The sequence below is a fragment of the Chaetura pelagica genome, unplaced genomic scaffold (assembly GCF_000747805.2).
Source record: "Chaetura pelagica isolate M959 unplaced genomic scaffold, ChaPel_1.0 scaffold806, whole genome shotgun sequence".
NCBI lineage: Eukaryota > Metazoa > Chordata > Aves > Apodiformes > Apodidae > Chaetura > Chaetura pelagica.
The window spans coordinates 219,877-238,261 of NW_009953598.1; the positions used below are offsets into that span (position 1 = coordinate 219,877).

Consider the following 18,385-nt stretch of genomic DNA (forward strand, 5'->3'; position numbering starts at 1 on the left):
AATTTAAGATCCAGTATCTAAGAAGGCAACAGCTCTGCCTGGCAGCCAAAGTCAGCAGATGCCCAGCTTGCCTGGGGTCTGATTGTGCATGTGCTGAGACACTGCCTTCCTATTTGGTTTGTTACTCAGCATCCAGCTCAGGTAAATGTCTGGTGCTCACAGATGGATTGTATCTGCATCTCAGTCACTCCATTGTAAATATGTGTAAGAAAAGGTGAAACATACCAAGAAGTGACTTTCACCCAAAAACTTGAACCGAAGGTTCTCTTCCACACCATTTTAGTAGTTCACTTGCCCAGGGGCTAAAAGATCTCCTTTCATTTCTCTGTTCCACGAGGAAGTTTGTAGCCACATTTTTCCATATCTTTGGGGAGTGCTGCAATGTTACAGAACCTGAGCAGATTTGGTTTACTTTTTAGCTGTGCCGCTCATCTTTGAGCCATGTAGAATGGAATGCAAAGCTGAGTTAAAAACAAGAACAGAGCTTGGTTCTCTGCCATGCAGTGAACATTGGTCTTCTGAGAGAAAAAGCTCTAGTTTCTGGTGTCTGTTCCTAGTGATGTTGGTTCATTCTAGCTAAGGATTCTTAAATGCTAAAACACGTAAGGCTAACGGTAAAGCAGGGTGAGAACCTTGGTGTCTTCCCACACCAAGGGCTTTGCCATCCTCCCTTGGCTGCATGATAAAGGACTCAGAGTGAGACAAATAAAGAGACTATGAGATGTTAAGGTAGAAAAGTAGTAGCAGCCCTTGCAGAGACTAGTAGTTGGAATTTTATTCCCTCTATTTTCTGTTTCAGCCTGTGATGATGCAGAACTTACATATAAGCAAGAAGCACAAAATTAAAACGAAAATTTGTGTTCTTGATTTCATTTTCTGGTTCTGCTTCTGTAGTTTTAAAATGTTTTCAAGGCAAATACACTATGTGATAGTGTTTTCTAAACAGCCAACTCTTAAATGACATAACATGGCAATGCTAGCATGGCTTTTTTGGGTTCCTAGAAAGCTTACCCCTTTTGTGATTTTGCTGAAACAGATATGGTGTAGGTAAAACATAGTCCAGGAATATTAGAAACATGTATGTGATCTTAAGTTCTTAATCTCTTCCAAATTCAAATCTGTTAGTTTTCTTGTGCTTTACCAGAAAAATGTTGTTTCCCAACCTTGTTTATGAAGAAGGACGTGTGTGTGTGTGTGTGTGTGTGTGTGTGTGTGTGCACGTGTGTGTGTACTGTCGGAGTCTCAACAGAGTATTTTGATAGGATTTTTTTTTCCTTTTATTTCAAATTACTCTCCTTCTGTTTGATGTAGTCACATCCCTGGACAAACGTAATAACTCAGAGTCTTACTACCTTTTATTTTTACCCCTTGTGAGGGGAGATGTGCCTCCTGGCAAGAAAATCATCAATCGGAAGATGAATAAAATTTGACTTTCTTACAGAAGAGGTCTTCCATCTTTCTCTGATCCAGGTGCCTCATTTCATGGGTCAACTGAATTCTTGCTGAGTTATGAATGCTGTGGGAGCTGAGGAGGGTACATTACCATGTCCCTTTGACAGGCAAGCTTTTTCTGCTCCCACAGAAGCTTCTTCAAGGCCTCTTCAATTCAAATACTTGAATTTGAGAGAAAATACTCTACAACAATATCCCTTTTAAAAGATTACTGGTTCTTCTCTGTAACTTTTTGTTTTCAAACATAATTATTGTATATATACAGTGTTGCAACACATGTTTAAATTTCCTTGATGAGTTGTGCAGTATGAACTGATTGCTTTCAACATATGTGAGAAAATTTGCCTATCAGTTTGAGCTATAATTAGAATAATATGGAGAAGAATATCAAAACCTATGCCTTTTGGAGTTGTTCTTCTAAGCCAAAAGATAGTGAGGAAATGGTTAGTATTGTACTTTGTGTTCCCTCAGATTCCTGTCTTGTTTAATTTTTCTTCCCTTGTAGAAGATGAATCTGTGGCAGGGACTGTGGATTACAGGTTTTTTTCACCTTGAGGAGAAAAATAAGATTACTGTTTTAGAAGGTTATTTCTAGAAGAAGAGAAGTTACTTCTCAAACCATGTATCAGCGCATCTTGGGAAGCATGGAACAAAATGGCTCAAAGCTGGTAGCACTAGGTAGAGTCACTGTATTTCAAGTCTAGATTCAGGTGGATATTGCTAGGAAATACCTAAAATGTAATGCTCGGTATGAGAAACAAATAGCAAGTCTGAGTCCTTTTCTTTCACATGACCTATGTGTGTTGTTTCTTTCTGTGGATAGGATAATGGCTTATAGGCCTAGGAGGCTTTTTATTTTTCCATTGAAGCCTATTCAGAAGAACATACATGTTTTATTTTTAAGTTTCCTACTGATGTAGTGCCTCTGTCTGGACAAGCTCCTGCCAACCATGTTCTGCATCCATGCTGTGGGATGTGCCAATGTTTGAAGATACTGATGTGATAACTCCCACTTTCGGAGCCATTAGTAGTATTGAAATGGTACCAAAACTAGAAGTAGTAATGAAATGTGTATTTTAGACTAAGCTGCATCAAGCATAATGAAATGTATATTTTAGACTAAGCTGCATCAAGCATTAGTTTTAGCTAGCTTTTTTTTCCTCCATCCTCTGCAAATTGTCTATTGAATGGTTGATAGCCTACGTTAGTTTTTGTGATAGGCCACTTTCTTTCTTGCCGTATCTTGTTTGGGATTTTTTATGTTAAGAAATGAATGCTGATGTATCAGCCATACTGTGGTTATGAAGGTAATCTGATATGTTTTTACAGTAAATAAATAAAGGTATCACAAATTATTACCATTTTTGAGTTTTCCCCAGGCACAGGAAAAAAACCCACAGCAGTAAAAGGTTTTTTTCAGCAGAAAATTGATTAGCTTGAATTTTTTTTCTTACTTCCTGTCTCTCGATACTGAACTGCTGTATTTCTCTTTTTTTCAGTATCTAGTGATGGACTACTACGTTGGTGGTGACTTACTGACACTTCTCAGTAAGTTTGAAGACAAACTTCCTGAAGATATGGCTAGGTTCTACATTGGTGAAATGGTGCTTGCTATACATTCCATACATGAGCTGCATTATGTGCACAGGTAAAATACCACCTCACTTGGGAGAAAATACTTGCAGAGTTATGCAATGTTAATCCTAAAGTTACTGCTGTGTGTACAAATAGACACAGTAGCCACAGGCAAACTGCTGTGGGTACTTACTATATTCTGTGTAATAGCTGTACATTATATTGCATTAAGATTACATTTTAAATATCAGGTTTTGATGGATTGTTATTAGAAGCAGTGACATTTATCTGACTAACCTTTTACTAAGGCTTTTATTTTTAATCAGGCTTCTTGATTTAGTCTTGTCACTTCATCAATATTTATCTACCTTTATCCAAGCCTACCTAGAAGTTTGAAGCAGTGTGAGTTCTCTGCACGTTTAGACATTCTGCAAGATTTACACACAGTCAGCCCATGATAACATCAGTGTATCTACTTAACTGAGTTCATCCTCAGATGGTTTTTGTAATGAGTGGGCATATGTCTGTCTATTTGTTTCTGCACACAAGATGTATAGTCCAGATCAGTGCCTACCATCATGTTAACTTAGGTTGTATTCTGTAGTAGTTGAGAAAATTCCCTATTCTCTGTCATAAAACTGGACAGGAGGGATGCTTTGTATGCTGCTTTTCTGGCTTCTTCTTGGAGGAGCTGTTTTAGAAGAGCAGTGAGTAGGGAGGAGAGACACTTGGTAAATACTTGCTTAAATCACTGCGAGACTCTTAATCAAGCAAGAATTTCTATCCCTTTACTTTTCAGATTTGATAAGTCAATTAGAAAGCAAAATTATGCAAATTCCTTTTATGGCCATACAGTTATTTTCACAATAGGTCACTAGAGTTCCCAGCTTAGGAGAAATGGACTTTGTTCTAGCATTGTAGGTGCCCTGGCCAGGTGCATCTTGGCCAGGTGGCTTTACCTCTCTGTGCCTTTAGTTCTTAGTCTGTAAAACAAAGACAGTTTTACTGTCTCTGTTATGAAATTTATGTGTGAAAGCCATTAGGTAAGTGAGGTGGTTGTTTTTACAACTAAGGTTTAAAAGACACGGGGAATTCTGAAACTAATGCTTTGAACTCTTCTGTTTGGACTTTGATCGTGGTTTCAAAAATTAAAGAGATAAAAAATACATAAAATCAGTAATGCTTCTGTGAGTTAGTGTGTTAGTGAGTTAGAGACAAAATGCGGGGAATTAAAACTGTTACAGATTCAGAAGTGCACCAGAGGCACCATTGCACACATTTCTGAGGAAGGTGGCCTGACTAACTGACCAGCCACATCTTTGCATGGGGCTGAATGAATGTCTGCTGTGGCAGAAGGAATGAATGGCTCTGAGGCCAAAACATACACTTTGAATAGGAGATGTATGAATGCCCAAGAAATTACTGCTTGGCAACTGGAATGGATTAGGAGGAAGCATGATTGCTCTGGAGGGGATTTCAAGGACCCTTTAAAGGCTTATATGACCTGTTAGCTGTAGATAGGAAACAGTGGAGCTCAGAGATGAGGCATTAAGCCTTTCTGAACAGAAACAGTGTTCCCTGAGGCAAGCGAGATCTGCATGCAAAGCAGAAAAGCAGAGAGGTGTTGGATGAGATTGGCTCATGCTTTGAATGGGACTGTGAGCAGTGTTCTTTAAAAAAAATAATTAAAATTGTTGTGTATAAGCTTGAATAGTCCTCTGCATCCACTGCACTTGAAGTGTGCTCGTGGGACTGTAAGGGAATATCGACAATATTTGGAGCTGGAATGTGTGGTATAAGTTTAACAATGAAAAATTACTAATATGTTTATTGGAAAAACATAGTGAGATGGTCTAATTTTCTGGGTTAGCACATATTTTTATGTATTATAAAAAGTATGCATTTAAATTATGTTGACAGGCATGGATTAGCATTTACCGTTTTGTCTTAATGTTGATAATGAGCAACAGTAATTAATTTCAAAACATTAGTCCTTGGTTAAAAGGTGTTAATTCAGGTTTCTGTTGGAAAAAATTACCAGTTTTTCTCAGAAGTCTCAAGTGTGAAACTGGAATTCAGCACCTTAAAAATCAGACATTTTCAACTTCCATGTCTATGTAGCAAGGTGTATCAGAGCACCCTTTTTTTTCCTCATTTCTAATAATTCTAGTCTTTTTCAAAAAATTAAGTTGAAGCCATTGTATGATTTTTAAGTTTTTGAGTACACATAGTAGCATTTGGAATTTCTCATTTGAAAAGAAATACAGCATTTTATGGTGCGGCAAGACCAACATGCATTTGATGGAGATTTAACATAAAACATATGTGGATTTATTTATTACCAATAGATAGTTTTATTTTAATAAGCATGATGTTAAAAACAAAAATCAATTATAGGTTTGGCTATGGATTTTTACTAGCTTAGTTAAATGATATTTTTAAATGGCTTGGTGATGTGCTGGCATGTTGGGAGCTGATCCTGGATGGTGTTGGCTAGAGAAAGAGAAGGAGACTAATATATGTTACCTTGAAAGACATGAATATTCTCCTTTTTAGCCTGCAGAATTGGTATATAACTAAGTTGATTCTGGTTTTTGCACTTGCTCTCGTCTCTTCCTTTCATACCACCTTCCCAAGATCTTAGCTAGGTTCTCTTAAAATTATTTGGAATGGAGGCTATTAGTTGTTTTAAAAGCACAGCACAGGACTGTCTTATTAAGTTGTCTGGATGATTGATTTTTTTTCTGATACTTTATTTTGTGTGAATTTGAGTACAAAGTGGTGAAAGAAAATGTGGTTAATTGGTGTACTAAATTCAATTAACATGCTCTTTAGTAAGTCCTTTTTGGCTGCCTTCCTGATGTCAAAAAGAATATAAAGTAATGAGCTAGAATGAAACAGGAGTCTTATTTCTATGTAATTTAGTAGACTTAACATGCTTATACCATTTCATATATATATATATATATATATATACACGTATAAGAATAGGAAAGACATGGTTTGATATTAGAGACTTTGTAATGTTTCTATAACCTGTTGAAATGGAATCTGATCCCAGAGCTGTGGGAATTCAGTGGCTTGTAGAGTAAGTGCCAAGTGTACACAGGATGCAAAGGTCTTTAGGTATCCATAGAAGCAAATGTGCTGTGCAGCAGTGTATAGAAAGTCTTGAATAGCAAATGAAAAACACTGGCTGACAGAAATGCTGGACAAAATTTAGAAAAATAGACTTTAGTTATAAATCTTGGCCAAAAAAAATGAGATTATAATACTGCCTTATCTCTTTTATCTTTCTTGCCTCTAAACAATAAATTGTGATGCATGTAACCTTGAAATTATGTTGGTGAAGTAAACTGCCTATCTATTACAGTTGGTATGGCTCACTGTAATTGTTCTGCTTGTTCCTTTGACCATTCAGAGTTTAACTTTTATGAGCTTGAAAATCTGATGTAATCTCAGGCTTCAATATTGTGGGCAAAGTTTAAAGTTGGGCAGGGAGAGAGGGTTGTAACTAGCACAATAAAAAGAGTTTGCATCAATGGGTATCCAACATAAAATTCTTTGTTATTCTGATGCAAGATTAATCTTTACAAGCAGAACTAATAGTATACATTTTTCATCTTTTAATTTCTTTCTGTTATAACAGGGACATAAAGCCTGATAATGTCCTTTTGGATATGAATGGCCACATACGATTGGCAGACTTCGGATCCTGTCTGAAAATGAGTGAAGATGGCACAGTATGTATTAAGAAAAATTTAAATGGGTTTAAGTGAGTTGCTGGTCTTAAAGCTAATAGATACTGTCAGCATGCATCAGGCTGGTGATAAATTGTAAATTTAATGACATGCTAAAAATTGAGGGAAATGTATAATTCAACATATTCATAGAAACATTTTTTATGTCTTCATCTCCTTTTTCATGGGCTGCTACTTTTTAAAGTTATCCTTTCCTATGTTTTTCTATCTTTCATCTTTTTCTCCTACTAGCCATTTGAGTTCTCATGAGATTTTTAGGAGCTGTCCAATGACCTTGTGTTTAAAAAGAATAGAAGTTTGTTGTTATTTATGTGCTGGAACCATAAATGACCAGGAACCTAGCAGCCATGACAGGTCTGAAGTAGAAGAATTAAAAATTAGAAGATAATTGATAAGCAGTTTATTTTGCACACCTGTTACAAATCAAACAGTGACATTATGGTAATTGACTATCTTGTGCACCAGATTAGATACATTCCTAAAAGCGACATCATTCCTGAAGTGGGGTATTTTGTTTGTTTTGCCCAGTGTAGGGTGCTTCCTGAGGTGCCAGTCTTCACAAAATCTGGCATGCAACATTGTTCACTGATTTTTTTGACACAAACTCAAGTCTTGGTGACATTCTTTAGTCATAAAATGCTTGTCAACGATCAACCATCCTAAAAAGCAGAAGGAATTGGAAGGAGCCATTATAACTATGTGAATCCTGATAATATATTCCTAGAGATAATGGCTGTTCTGCCACTGCGCTAATGCTCAGGGCTTCCATGCTGCTTGGGTGCAGGGTAATTCCCCGCCTTATCCTTGTATTGTATCCAGTTGCACAACTAAGCAACAAGCCTTAAATCTATTTCTGACTTAAAAAAACAGGGGTCTGCTTGCCCTTGGTATCTTCAAATGAAACTGTAAAACTTGGGCATAGAACATGAACTCACTTCTTATCATTCCTCATTTCAACTCCTGGCACCCAATTGCAATTTTAAAGTATAAACAGGTACAAAGGCAGAACATTTTCTCCTTTTGACTTCTTGCATTCTCCCAACAGGTGTGTCTATTTCAAGTTTCTGCTGTGTTCAGAATAAAATGTATCAACTGATTTTATGGAGAAGTAGACTGGAACTTAATCTTTGCAGTCTTTCTTACTTTCTTAATGTCTTCCTTATTTTCTTGCTGCAATTTTGTAAATCTCTTCCTTTTCCAAAATCATGTCTTGGTGTCTGAAACAAATACTAGTGTGTGAGTGAGAAAGTTGTTGAGAGAACCTGAAAACTTACAAGAATTATGTTTGTCTTATTTTTAAGGTACAGTCATCAGTAGCAGTGGGCACGCCTGACTACATCTCCCCTGAGATACTACAAGCAATGGAAGATGGAATGGGAAAATATGGGCCTGAATGTGACTGGTGGTCACTAGGTGTCTGCATGTATGAAATGCTCTATGGTGAAACACCCTTTTATGCAGAGTCATTAGTGGAAACCTATGGGAAGATTATGAATCATGAAGTAAGAGAAGTATTAAATCTCTTATGTATTCACTGAGATTATAATGTTTACAGAGAAACTGTCATCACTTAAAGATTTTGAAGTGATGGTAGTTCTTTGTGTTTTCATGATTGTTTAGAGCCATATTGTGTAGGTTTGTAAATTCAGGTTTTAGGAATGTTTTCTTCTTTGTCAAATGAAAATCTTTCTCTAAAGGCTAGTGTAATTATTGTTGGAAAATCTAAGCATTCATCACAAAATCAAATTTAAAATCAGCTCTCCTTTTAGGCCTGTGTCGTAGTTGGAACCAAGAGAGCCCGTTTAAAAGTTTCCTCTGGGCTGTGCAGGAGAAATGGTGTAGTTCATTATTTACACAGCTGCACACATTTTCTGTCACACTGTGATAGCAGCACAAAAAAGGGAACGGGCAAGTCAGCTGGTGTAGACATCAGCTGCATGAAGAACATGAGGTCAGAGGGAGTTGCCCAAAGTAGAAGTGGTAGAAAAGTGTGAACTTGAGCTGTTTGAAGAACATGAGGTTAGGGGTTTGTCTTGAGTCAGTGTGGTGGAGAAGGGCTGGAACTTCTGGGTGCGTTTTGAACAGTATAGAATAAGACAGTTCGTGGTGTCTTTTCAGGAGCTGCAATAGGAGGATGTGTTCATGTGCACACTCATCCTAGGTAGCCAGAAGTTGTTGCAAAGGGTGTATTGTTTCATTTTCTTCTCCCTGGGATGAGTGCCGTTTACTGGTGATTATAATGCTGTGCTCTCACAGGGAATCAGTGATGGATAAGATGCAAAATCCTTGGCAGAGCTGACACCCTTGCTGTGATGAATATTAAGCTCTCTCTCACTTTAATTTCTTCAATGAACTAACTGATTGCAATTGTAACCAGAGTAATCTCTGGCTACCTGGCTCATAAACTACTTGGGAGGAAATTTGAAGCTATTGTCCTGCAGATTTAATATTTTAATCTCATTTGGACACACAATTAATATGATTTTATGTTTTTCAATTGAAGTTTTACTTAAATTCCAATTATGCTGGTTTTGTTCCTAATAATCTCATTTTAAACTTGAAAAGTTGGATTATAAAAGGATAACTATATGCAATTGTCCTTTATTGAACAAAACCCCAAAAGCCCATCTTGACTGTACAGTGGTAGTAGTAACAAGCTAAAATACAGAAAAAATGTGCCAATTTTTATCTAGAGTATTTTCAGATGTTAGTGGTAAGTACAATTTTTACATCTTCTGTTTGTTTGTGACAATACAAATCTTTGCTAAATATAAATTGTATTTTGATTAGAAAATAACATGTATTTAACCTATAAATTATAAAAATACGTCCTTAAAGATAACATTTTGTAAAGAATTTGCTACCATCATGGGAGGAGTATATCTTAAGGACACTGGTGAATCTGTGGCAAAAAATGCCAGTGAGGATCTGCCTTTGCTGTATGATCTTAAATAAATTGTAATGTGTCAAAATTCCTGTATATCTTTTAAAAAAAAAGTTTGCTGTTCCCAGTGGAGTTATTGTGATTGAAGTTTTAGTTTCAATACATCTGATTTAAAGAACTTGTGAAATGGTTACTTGTCCTTAAAATCCAGGGATAGAAAGTCTATCACTTGCATTGTGCTCTGCCACAGCTTGCTGGAACTACAGCAATGTTTGTCTGTTCATTTCCAGTTTTACTGGAACACATTCTTTTTGAAACTACCATTGAAAATTACAAAATGGATCCATTTTCTAAAAAATTTCTCTATTTATTTTGTCTTCTAGGAACGATTTCAGTTTCCATCCCATGTTACAGATGTATCTGAAGAAGCAAAAGATCTTATTCAGCGACTTATCTGCAGTAGGGAGCGTAGACTGGGACAGAATGGAATAGAGGATTTTAAGTCTCATGCATTTTTTGAAGGACTTAATTGGGATAATATTCGAAACCTAGAAGCACCTTACATTCCAGATGTTAGCAGTCCTTCTGACACCTCAAACTTTGATGTAGATGATGATGTACTAAGAAATCCAGTGAGTCTTTGTTTTTAAATACTACTAGTGCAAGTATGCAACCTTGCTGCACTGTGATGTAGTAGTGAGAACTTATTTCAAAATCAGTAATGTAACAGATCAAAAGATAAGTAATTTCAAATGTGAATTTTTTTTTTATCTCTTCACATTTTGGGTTATTAGAAATCGTGAGCTGCTTGTCCTAAATCCACTTGCCAAAATGAACTATTGTTACATGGTCAAAGTTAAAACATTTCAGTGGGGGGAGAAATCTTTAGTTGCCCTTGGAATTATTCCTTTTCAAAGGCTAAAAAAATAAATCTGTCTTTACAAATACACATCTATTCTCTATGCAGCCTACAGTCACAGCTGTCCAGGTGAGAGAGCTCACAGTGCTACTTCTTTACTCACTTAAGAACCAGGCGGTTGGTTTTTAGAGCTAGAACATTCTTGTTGGACTCCTCATTTTTGTTATGTAGTAATTTACAAACTAGAGTCAGGAGGAGCAGAAGGCTGTTGTGTTAATTTGTTCATCAGATAGTGTTCCAAGAAATTAAGAGCTTTTGGTATGCTTTTTTATTATGCGTCTAACAGAAACTAGCATACTAAACCAAATGACATTCATTTTGGTGCCAAGTCACTTTTAATTAGGAGATTGAAATTTCGGGGTTTCTTTTACTGGTTGCATTGTGCTTTGACCTTGTTGAAATGCTGCGCTTTCAAGTGCCAGTTCAAGAAGCTGCTAAATTCTGTCATTATTTTACATGACCTAATCTGAAATAAAGTTCAACTAGGAACAATGGAAGACTGCAATGAACATAACTGCCAGTTGTCAGTTGGTGTGTGCTAAGAAAAGTCTTTCCATTAGCTGTCTTGCTTTATCTGTTGAGGTTAAATTAAATGCCTTTAGCTCTGAGTGGGTTCCCTTTTGGGTTTTCATGCATGTTTTTTTTCATGCAGGAAGTGGTGCCACCAAGTTCTCATTCAGGCTTTTCTGGATTGCATTTGCCATTTGTTGGGTTTACGTACACAACTGATAGGTAAGCAAAGGATATCTTGGTTATTAATTTTTTTTTCCCAAATGCAGCTAATACTGGGAAATTCTCATATTTATAAACATGTAGAAAAATTATGTCCATGGGTGCACCTGTGGATAAACCTTTATCTCCCACACCTTTTTTTTTTTTTTTACAATTGTCTGAACATACTTTGATCATGCCTGACAAGATTAGATGCTTTTGTGTTTAATATTTTATCTTTTTAAAATGAATAAAAGTTATGGGACTATATATTTCACATGTAATTGGTTATAAACTTGCTGTTTGTGTATTGAGAGGCTGGGAGCAAGTCTTGTCCATGTTGCATGTCTGTCATGATTAGCTCAGTGGTCCAGACTCCTGCTGGTAGGTTAAGTTAATGTGGGTGGTTCTGAGCATGGACAAAATGTGGCTGAATTTGCACATCTTTGAAGTGTCCTCCATGTGGCTTCAGAGATCCCTCAAACATATACTGGCTGTTCTGCACTATCTGTCACTCCATTATTTCCCTTTGCTGGGGTTTGTTACCTCATGTGATACCATTGCAGGAAAAACCCAGTCACACATCTCACCCTTTCTGTAGTGAAATCATGTGGCTTAACTTAAATCTATCTTTGTCATGCTTCAAACTAAACTTTGGGGTTTGTTCCTTGGCTCTCTCCATACAGGTACACTTACCTGCTGTCAGGTAGTAGCAGTCTTTGGTATAAGGGAGACAACATTTTCCATCATTTATAATATGAATATGTGTATACATCTACATCATTAAAGTCCTGAATGCAGGTATCTTAATTCTACAGCAACATACACAGGGAATAATAACTTTATCTACCCTGACAATTGTCTCTGCAGTAACATTTACTGCACTAGTTGTTCTTGTAAATTTAAGGCAAGTATTTGATGGAATCCCAACATGTCACTGCTGTAGACCACTGTGAGGTTTTTATTAAAACTTACGTATTTGTTTTCAGCTCTTTATCTGATAGAGGCACTTTAAAGAGTGTGATGCAGTCTGACACTGTAACCAAAGATATGGATGCACAGCGTGACTTAAGGAACACTTCACAAATAGAAGGTTATGAGAAGAAAATACGGAAATTAGAGCAAGAAAAGCAGGATTTGAACAGAAAACTGCAAGGTTAGTGGTTTGTTTGTTTGGATTCTTCCTTATGCTCATTAAGAGAAATTGGAATTTATTTTATTCAAAACCTTCTCCTTCCTTTTCTGATTTCAAGAGTCCACACAGACAGTGCAGAACCTCCAGGGACCAGTGTGTGTTCCAGTAAATACAAGCCGTGATAAGGAAATTAAAAAACTAAATGAAGAAATCGAACGGTTGAAGAACAAATTAACAGGTAAGCCTCTGGCATTATAGTTAATGCAGTTTCATGTAGTAGGAGTAGCTAAATATGTACTGTCTTTTTGCAGTGAGTAGAACTGATGTTCTTGAGGTGCTAAAATGGGGAGTCTAGACTGAATTCTAGACTAGAATTATCTAGATGGGTTCATTTAAAGATTTTATTTGGTATGTCTCTAGAAATCTCAGGAGATTCTGTTTTCTTATTCCTCATTCTTTTGGGGGTGGGGGGAGGAAGGGCAGGTAATGTTTTGGAGGGTTTTAATGGAGCTAGGAGTAAGAGACAACTGGGAGAGAAGACTCATTGCTCTTTAGTAACATAAGGGGATAGGTGGGAGGATGTGTAATAATAGTTCACATTTAAATATTTCTGAGCTCCTGCTCCCTTTGTGTTTCTGTCTGGTGATACTTTAATTAGGAAGCACTGAGCATTGCAGGAAAACAAATACTGGCATCTATCCTGAGACAAGACTGACTCATTCATATCACTGAAAATCTGTTACTTGACAATGCTGTTAGTTTATCCATACAAACCTCCTGCTAGCATCTAATTTTGAAGTGGGAATCAATGATAAACAAAATAGTAGTTTTGAATTCTAATTACTTGGCTTATAGGTTCATAGGGGCTGTAGCATAGCATGAGTGAGTTCAGGTGTTGAGTTGCTGATTTATTTTTTTTTCCTACAGTTTGGCAACATACCCCCTTTGTAGGTGCATGCATTGCAAAAGTCAGCTCAGCTTTTTTAAGTAGGTTATCCTTCAAAAAAAAAAAAAGCTATTATTGTATATTCTAGAATTAGGTTTGAGTCAAAATAGTAAGATTAAAGGTGGTAATTTAAAATAAAATTTGTTTAATTTTCTTTGAGAGTAAAGAGAGAGTGGCCAGGAGAATGTATTGCCAGTGATATGGGCAGTTTGGTTTCCAGCCTGCCTCTTGCAGGATGGTATTTTCTTCTCAGATTGTGAGTTCTTATCTACTCTAGTAAATAAATAGTCCTTTCTTGTCTTGCTGGACACACTAAAGACTGTAGCCTTGCTTGTCGTATAATGAAAACTATTTAGAAGACAACTTACTAGAACTGGGATTTCAACAACTCAAGTTTATTTCAGTGTTTTCAAGGCCTAGCAGTTACATTCCTCAAAAACAAAACAAAGCTCTGTGCTAAGGCTTTTTTTTTCATTTCAGGAGACCACAATCTTAGGGAGGTTTTCTGTAATAGGCTGAGAAAATTAAAAATTATCTTTTAGAACTGCCAATGCTCCAGAATTATCTTAATGAGTCTTAAATTATGGGAACAGGAAAGAAGCTGATTTTCCAAAGTGATGCCAGTTTGCTTGAGTAATGTTGCTTGCTTTAGTGGTGTAAACTTGGGACCAGTTACCTTTAATATGGATTAATCTGCAGATATAAGCAAACTGGAAGGACAGCTTGCAGATGCAGTGGCTTTTCGACAAGAACATGAAGACTCCATGCACAAGTTGAAAGGACTAGAAAAGCAGTGCAGAGTGTTGCGGCAAGAGAAGGAAGACCTTCATAAGGTATTGATCCAAAGATAGATACATTTAAAAAATGGTAATGTAAATAGCTATAGAACAGTCTTGTTGTGATTGCAATTTTAGTGTTATAAATGCTACTTTTTAATACTACACTGAGATGTTAATGAACCTGTTAATTTCATTAGCAATGCAGTAGTTTTCCAAAGTAGCAGACTTTCTTTTTTGGAAGTTGATAGGTACCTTATTTATTTCACATGTGTTCTGTTAGATGGAACAAACACATGAAGAATGGTTTTGGTTTAAGAGTTTAATTTTTCTCAATTGTTTTAATATAGACAGGAGTTAAACTCAGATCTATGGCTAGTAATCAGTCCTGTAGATACAAAAAGGCATATATATGTGTGTGTATATATGAAAAAGTTAATATAGCTAGATCATTGCTCCAGCTTGAGCCCAGTTACTCTCTGTAATACCAAAAGGTTAATTGCTGCTTGAGGCTGGGAATGACTTTTATGTAATGGCTGAGTTTATTACTGTTGTGTAAATTACATCTTCATTTGCTTCCTAAAATGTAACAGTATCTTAGTTTAAGTCAGCAGAATATTTTGCAGTAAAGTAAGTAGGGTTTTGCATATACTACATACCACTTAAAATAATACCAAAAAAGGTACCTGTATTGAAGTCACTATTAACAGCAAAATGTTTTAGAAATCCTTTGGCCAATCTACATTCATTCTCTTGTGTAGTTCTGCTCTTTTTGTTATTTGTTCCCCACTCTCAAATTATTTTCTGTTCAACATTCAATTTCTAGCTTAGTATGGTTAATTTTTGTTAACTACTTGCTATAAAGGAAACAGCTTTTATACTTTCAATTGAAGTATTGGAGCTGCCCAGTTTGCTCTAAGGAATTTTCTTCAGTTTTCTGAAGAATTTCAGAAGATTTGCTGCAGCATCTCAGTGCTGGTACAGTGTATTTGTTGGCTCCCCCAAATGTACTTTCTGCTAAAACATTCCTTTAAAGAAAGATTATTATTATGCAGGTGCATGGTGGTAATCTGAAAGTAAGTTATTTAGAAGTAAAGTGGAATTGTATAGTCAGATTTATAAGTCAGCCTTCTGTAACAGCAAAGGTATTCGTGGAGCTGCCACACTGGAAGCAGAATAACATCTGTCTTGGTTTGTTACTGCAGCTGCTTGCCCCCAAAAAACTGCATAAATTAAGTAATGTTTAAAAGTTATTGAGGTGGTTGAAATTTCAAGTCATGCTTATGTAGGTCCACTTCCTTTCTTCTTGGAAGGAATATATGGAGTTAAAATTACTTTTGTATTGCTATGTTTGTTCTTTAAACCAGCAACTTGTAGAAGCCTCAGAGAGGTTAAAGACACAATCCAAAGAACTGAGGGATGCCCACCAGCAGAGGAAGCTGGCTGTGCAGGAGTTTGCTGAGCTCAGTGAGAGGATGGGTGACTTGCGGTCCCAAAAGCAGAAGCTGTCCCGTCAGCTTCGTGACAAAGAAGAAGAGGTGGAAATGAGCATGCAAAAGATTGATGCTATGCGACAGGACATCCGTAAATTGGAGAAGATCAGAAAAGAGGTAGCTTGATAAAAGAGTTGACAATAACATGTTTCAGCTGCTGCTTATCCAGTATCTCATTTGTGATTGTATTGAAAAATCAGGATCGGTAATGATAATTTACTTTGCTTATCTAGAAGAATTTACCCCTCTAACTCTTACATATAACTTTACTACCAATCACAAAATAGTTCCTGATTTTGTTTCCAAATGGTTTACTGATATACCAAGAAATTAACTAAGTTTCCTTTTTAATTTGTACTCAAGCTGATGTTAATCAGACAAAATCTGTTCTTGCTATATGCCAAGCATCTTAGTTCTTGGGTTTTGATTTGTATAGACTCTTGACTCCTAGGTCAGCTTGAAACCTAGAAAACTTAATGTCTTTATGTGCTTTAAGGCTGGAGTATTCTGACTTAAATTTTTTTTCAACTTAATTTTTCTCTTCAACTGGAGGGAGGAATAATGATACAGACTAAATAGGTGGTTTTCCTTCCTCTGTAGTTAGCCACTGTAGAGAATATGGTATCTTTAAGCAAGTCAGTTTCCTATTAGCATTCTAGACAATTTGCAGTTTTACATAAGTTTTAAGTTAATAACCAGAAGAGGGCATAAGAAACAGCTGTCTTGGTTAACCCAAAGTGTTTTAATCACTGAAAAATTATGAAATTTTATGTATTATACGCATGAAATGTAGAAGGTACATTCAAGAGCTTTATAGACATTGCTAGGAAACTCCTAGCAAATTGAAAGGCAGTCTATGAAAATGCAGTAAGAGGTAAAGTTTCTCAGACTTTTATTCATGAATAATAAGTGGTAATTAACTGGGAAAGGCAAAGGTGTCTGTTGCACCATATTTGATAAATAAGGCTGTGGCACCTCATCTCTAAAGTGAAGGGCATCAGGCATTCAAGCCTGATATCTTACTCAGTTAAATATTTCTATGCAGGGCTTTATAATCTCCTGTCTTTGTTCTTACAAATTCCTCTGTTATCCTTTTCCTAACACCTGTATCAATCTTCAATTCAGAACAGAGTCTATAAGTTAATTGTTTTGGCCCACAATTCTGAATACACTCCCTTTAAAAACAACTTTGCTAGTTGAATTTGAATTCAGAAAAATAAATCTTACTGTTCCTGTCAGGTTTTAAAACTGTTCTACTATTGCTTGAATTGCAACTGTTGCCTTAGTTGCCACTAAATTGTCTTTTTGATAAGCTATCTGAAGTCAGTAAGTGGATGATCAAGGTTATTTTGTTACATAATTGCAAAATAAAATTGTTCAGTGTTCATATCTGAAGTATTTTTTAAAATACTTGGCTTAAAGGTCAGGACTTTTAAGCTGCCTTAGTAGGTCCTGAGGCTTGGAGCTGACCTGCAAATGTGGGAGACTCTTTTTTCACAACTGTAATAACTTCCTGGTGGCATTTCCTTCTCTTAGTGTTAATAGAAGCTGTGCAGTTATCCCTGCACATACTTTGTGTATTTCATATCAGTACAAAAAGTCATGTAGTAATAGTTCTACTGTGTGAGATGGATGCCTCAATCAACAAAGGCAAAACCATTATCATTACATTCTGAGATGACTGTTGTAGTGGTGTAACATAAAATAGAAATAAGGAAAAATTCATCCGTATGGAGGAAAGGAAGTTAATGAGACAGATAGCACTGTCTTGTGTTGAAATTACTTAAAATTATTCTTGTTGCAGCTGGAAGCCCAACTTGAAGAAGTTGTAGCAGAAGCATCAAAAGAACGCAAGCTTCGTGAGCACAGTGAGGTCTTCTCCAAGCAGTTGGAAAATGAACTGGAAGCTCTGAAGGTTCATGATTTTTGACAAATTTTTACTCATGATGCAAGAGCTGCAGTAGTTCTGTCTCAACTGTTGATGCCTGTGGAAAGCTTGAAAACTGCAGCATTACTAGAAGCTTAATCTAACCTGTTCAGATTTGTTTGGAGGTTTTTTGTTTGAAGTACTTTGATATATCATTGGAAACTAATGTCTCGAAAATGTCCAGTTTATGAACATAAGCAGATACTAAACTGATGTGATCTGAATTTGTTATCTCTGCAACCCATCTGAACCCCTCATTAGAGTCATGTAATCAGAGTAGTCATTTATGGGACTCAGTGCTGGGAGACAGGTGCCTTTTAAATCACTGAATGCCAAGATAAAAAATTTTCCAAAGTGCCACCAATCCAGCAATTCTAAATTGAAATCATAGTCCCTTCCTGATGGTTTCTCTTTTCCTGCAGCTGAAGCAGGGAGGCCGGACAGCAGGTGCCACACTAGAGCATCAGCAGGAGCTTTCCAAAATTAAGTCTGAGCTGGAAAAGAAAATCTTATTTTATGAAGAGGAGTTGGTCCGACGAGAAGCGTCACACGTTTTGGAAGTAAAAAATGTGAAAAAGGAAGTACATGATTCAGAGAGCCATCAGCTTGCACTGCAGAAGGAGATCATGATATTAAAGGACAAATTAGAGAAAACAAAGCGAGATAGGTAAGATTTTGGGCGTGATTCATTAACTGAGGATATCTGGACGTTTGGGTATTTTGTTGCATAGGTGTCTATGCAGGGTGGTATATCACCTTAACTGTGTTTTATTTCTTTTACAAAATCCCAGTCCTCAGGTTCAGCA

The 18,385-nt window shown here is 36.5% G+C and overlaps 1 protein-coding gene across 1 annotated transcript in view; it reads left to right on the top strand.

The window, feature by feature from the left end:
• The window catches only part of CDC42BPB (CDC42 binding protein kinase beta (DMPK-like)), a 119,107-nt gene that overhangs the window by 70,985 nt on the left and 29,737 nt on the right, over window positions 1-18,385 (top strand). The window contains exons 5-15 of the mRNA XM_009999807.1: window positions 2,952-3,100; window positions 6,677-6,770; window positions 8,090-8,290; window positions 10,056-10,304; window positions 11,244-11,323; window positions 12,292-12,458; window positions 12,556-12,675; window positions 14,083-14,216; window positions 15,527-15,769; window positions 17,457-17,567; window positions 18,002-18,246. Of these exons, the coding sequence (XP_009998109.1) occupies window positions 2,952-3,100; window positions 6,677-6,770; window positions 8,090-8,290; window positions 10,056-10,304; window positions 11,244-11,323; window positions 12,292-12,458; window positions 12,556-12,675; window positions 14,083-14,216; window positions 15,527-15,769; window positions 17,457-17,567; window positions 18,002-18,246 (1,793 nt within the window). The remainder of the gene's footprint in view (window positions 1-2,951; window positions 3,101-6,676; window positions 6,771-8,089; window positions 8,291-10,055; window positions 10,305-11,243; window positions 11,324-12,291; window positions 12,459-12,555; window positions 12,676-14,082; window positions 14,217-15,526; window positions 15,770-17,456; window positions 17,568-18,001; window positions 18,247-18,385) is intronic.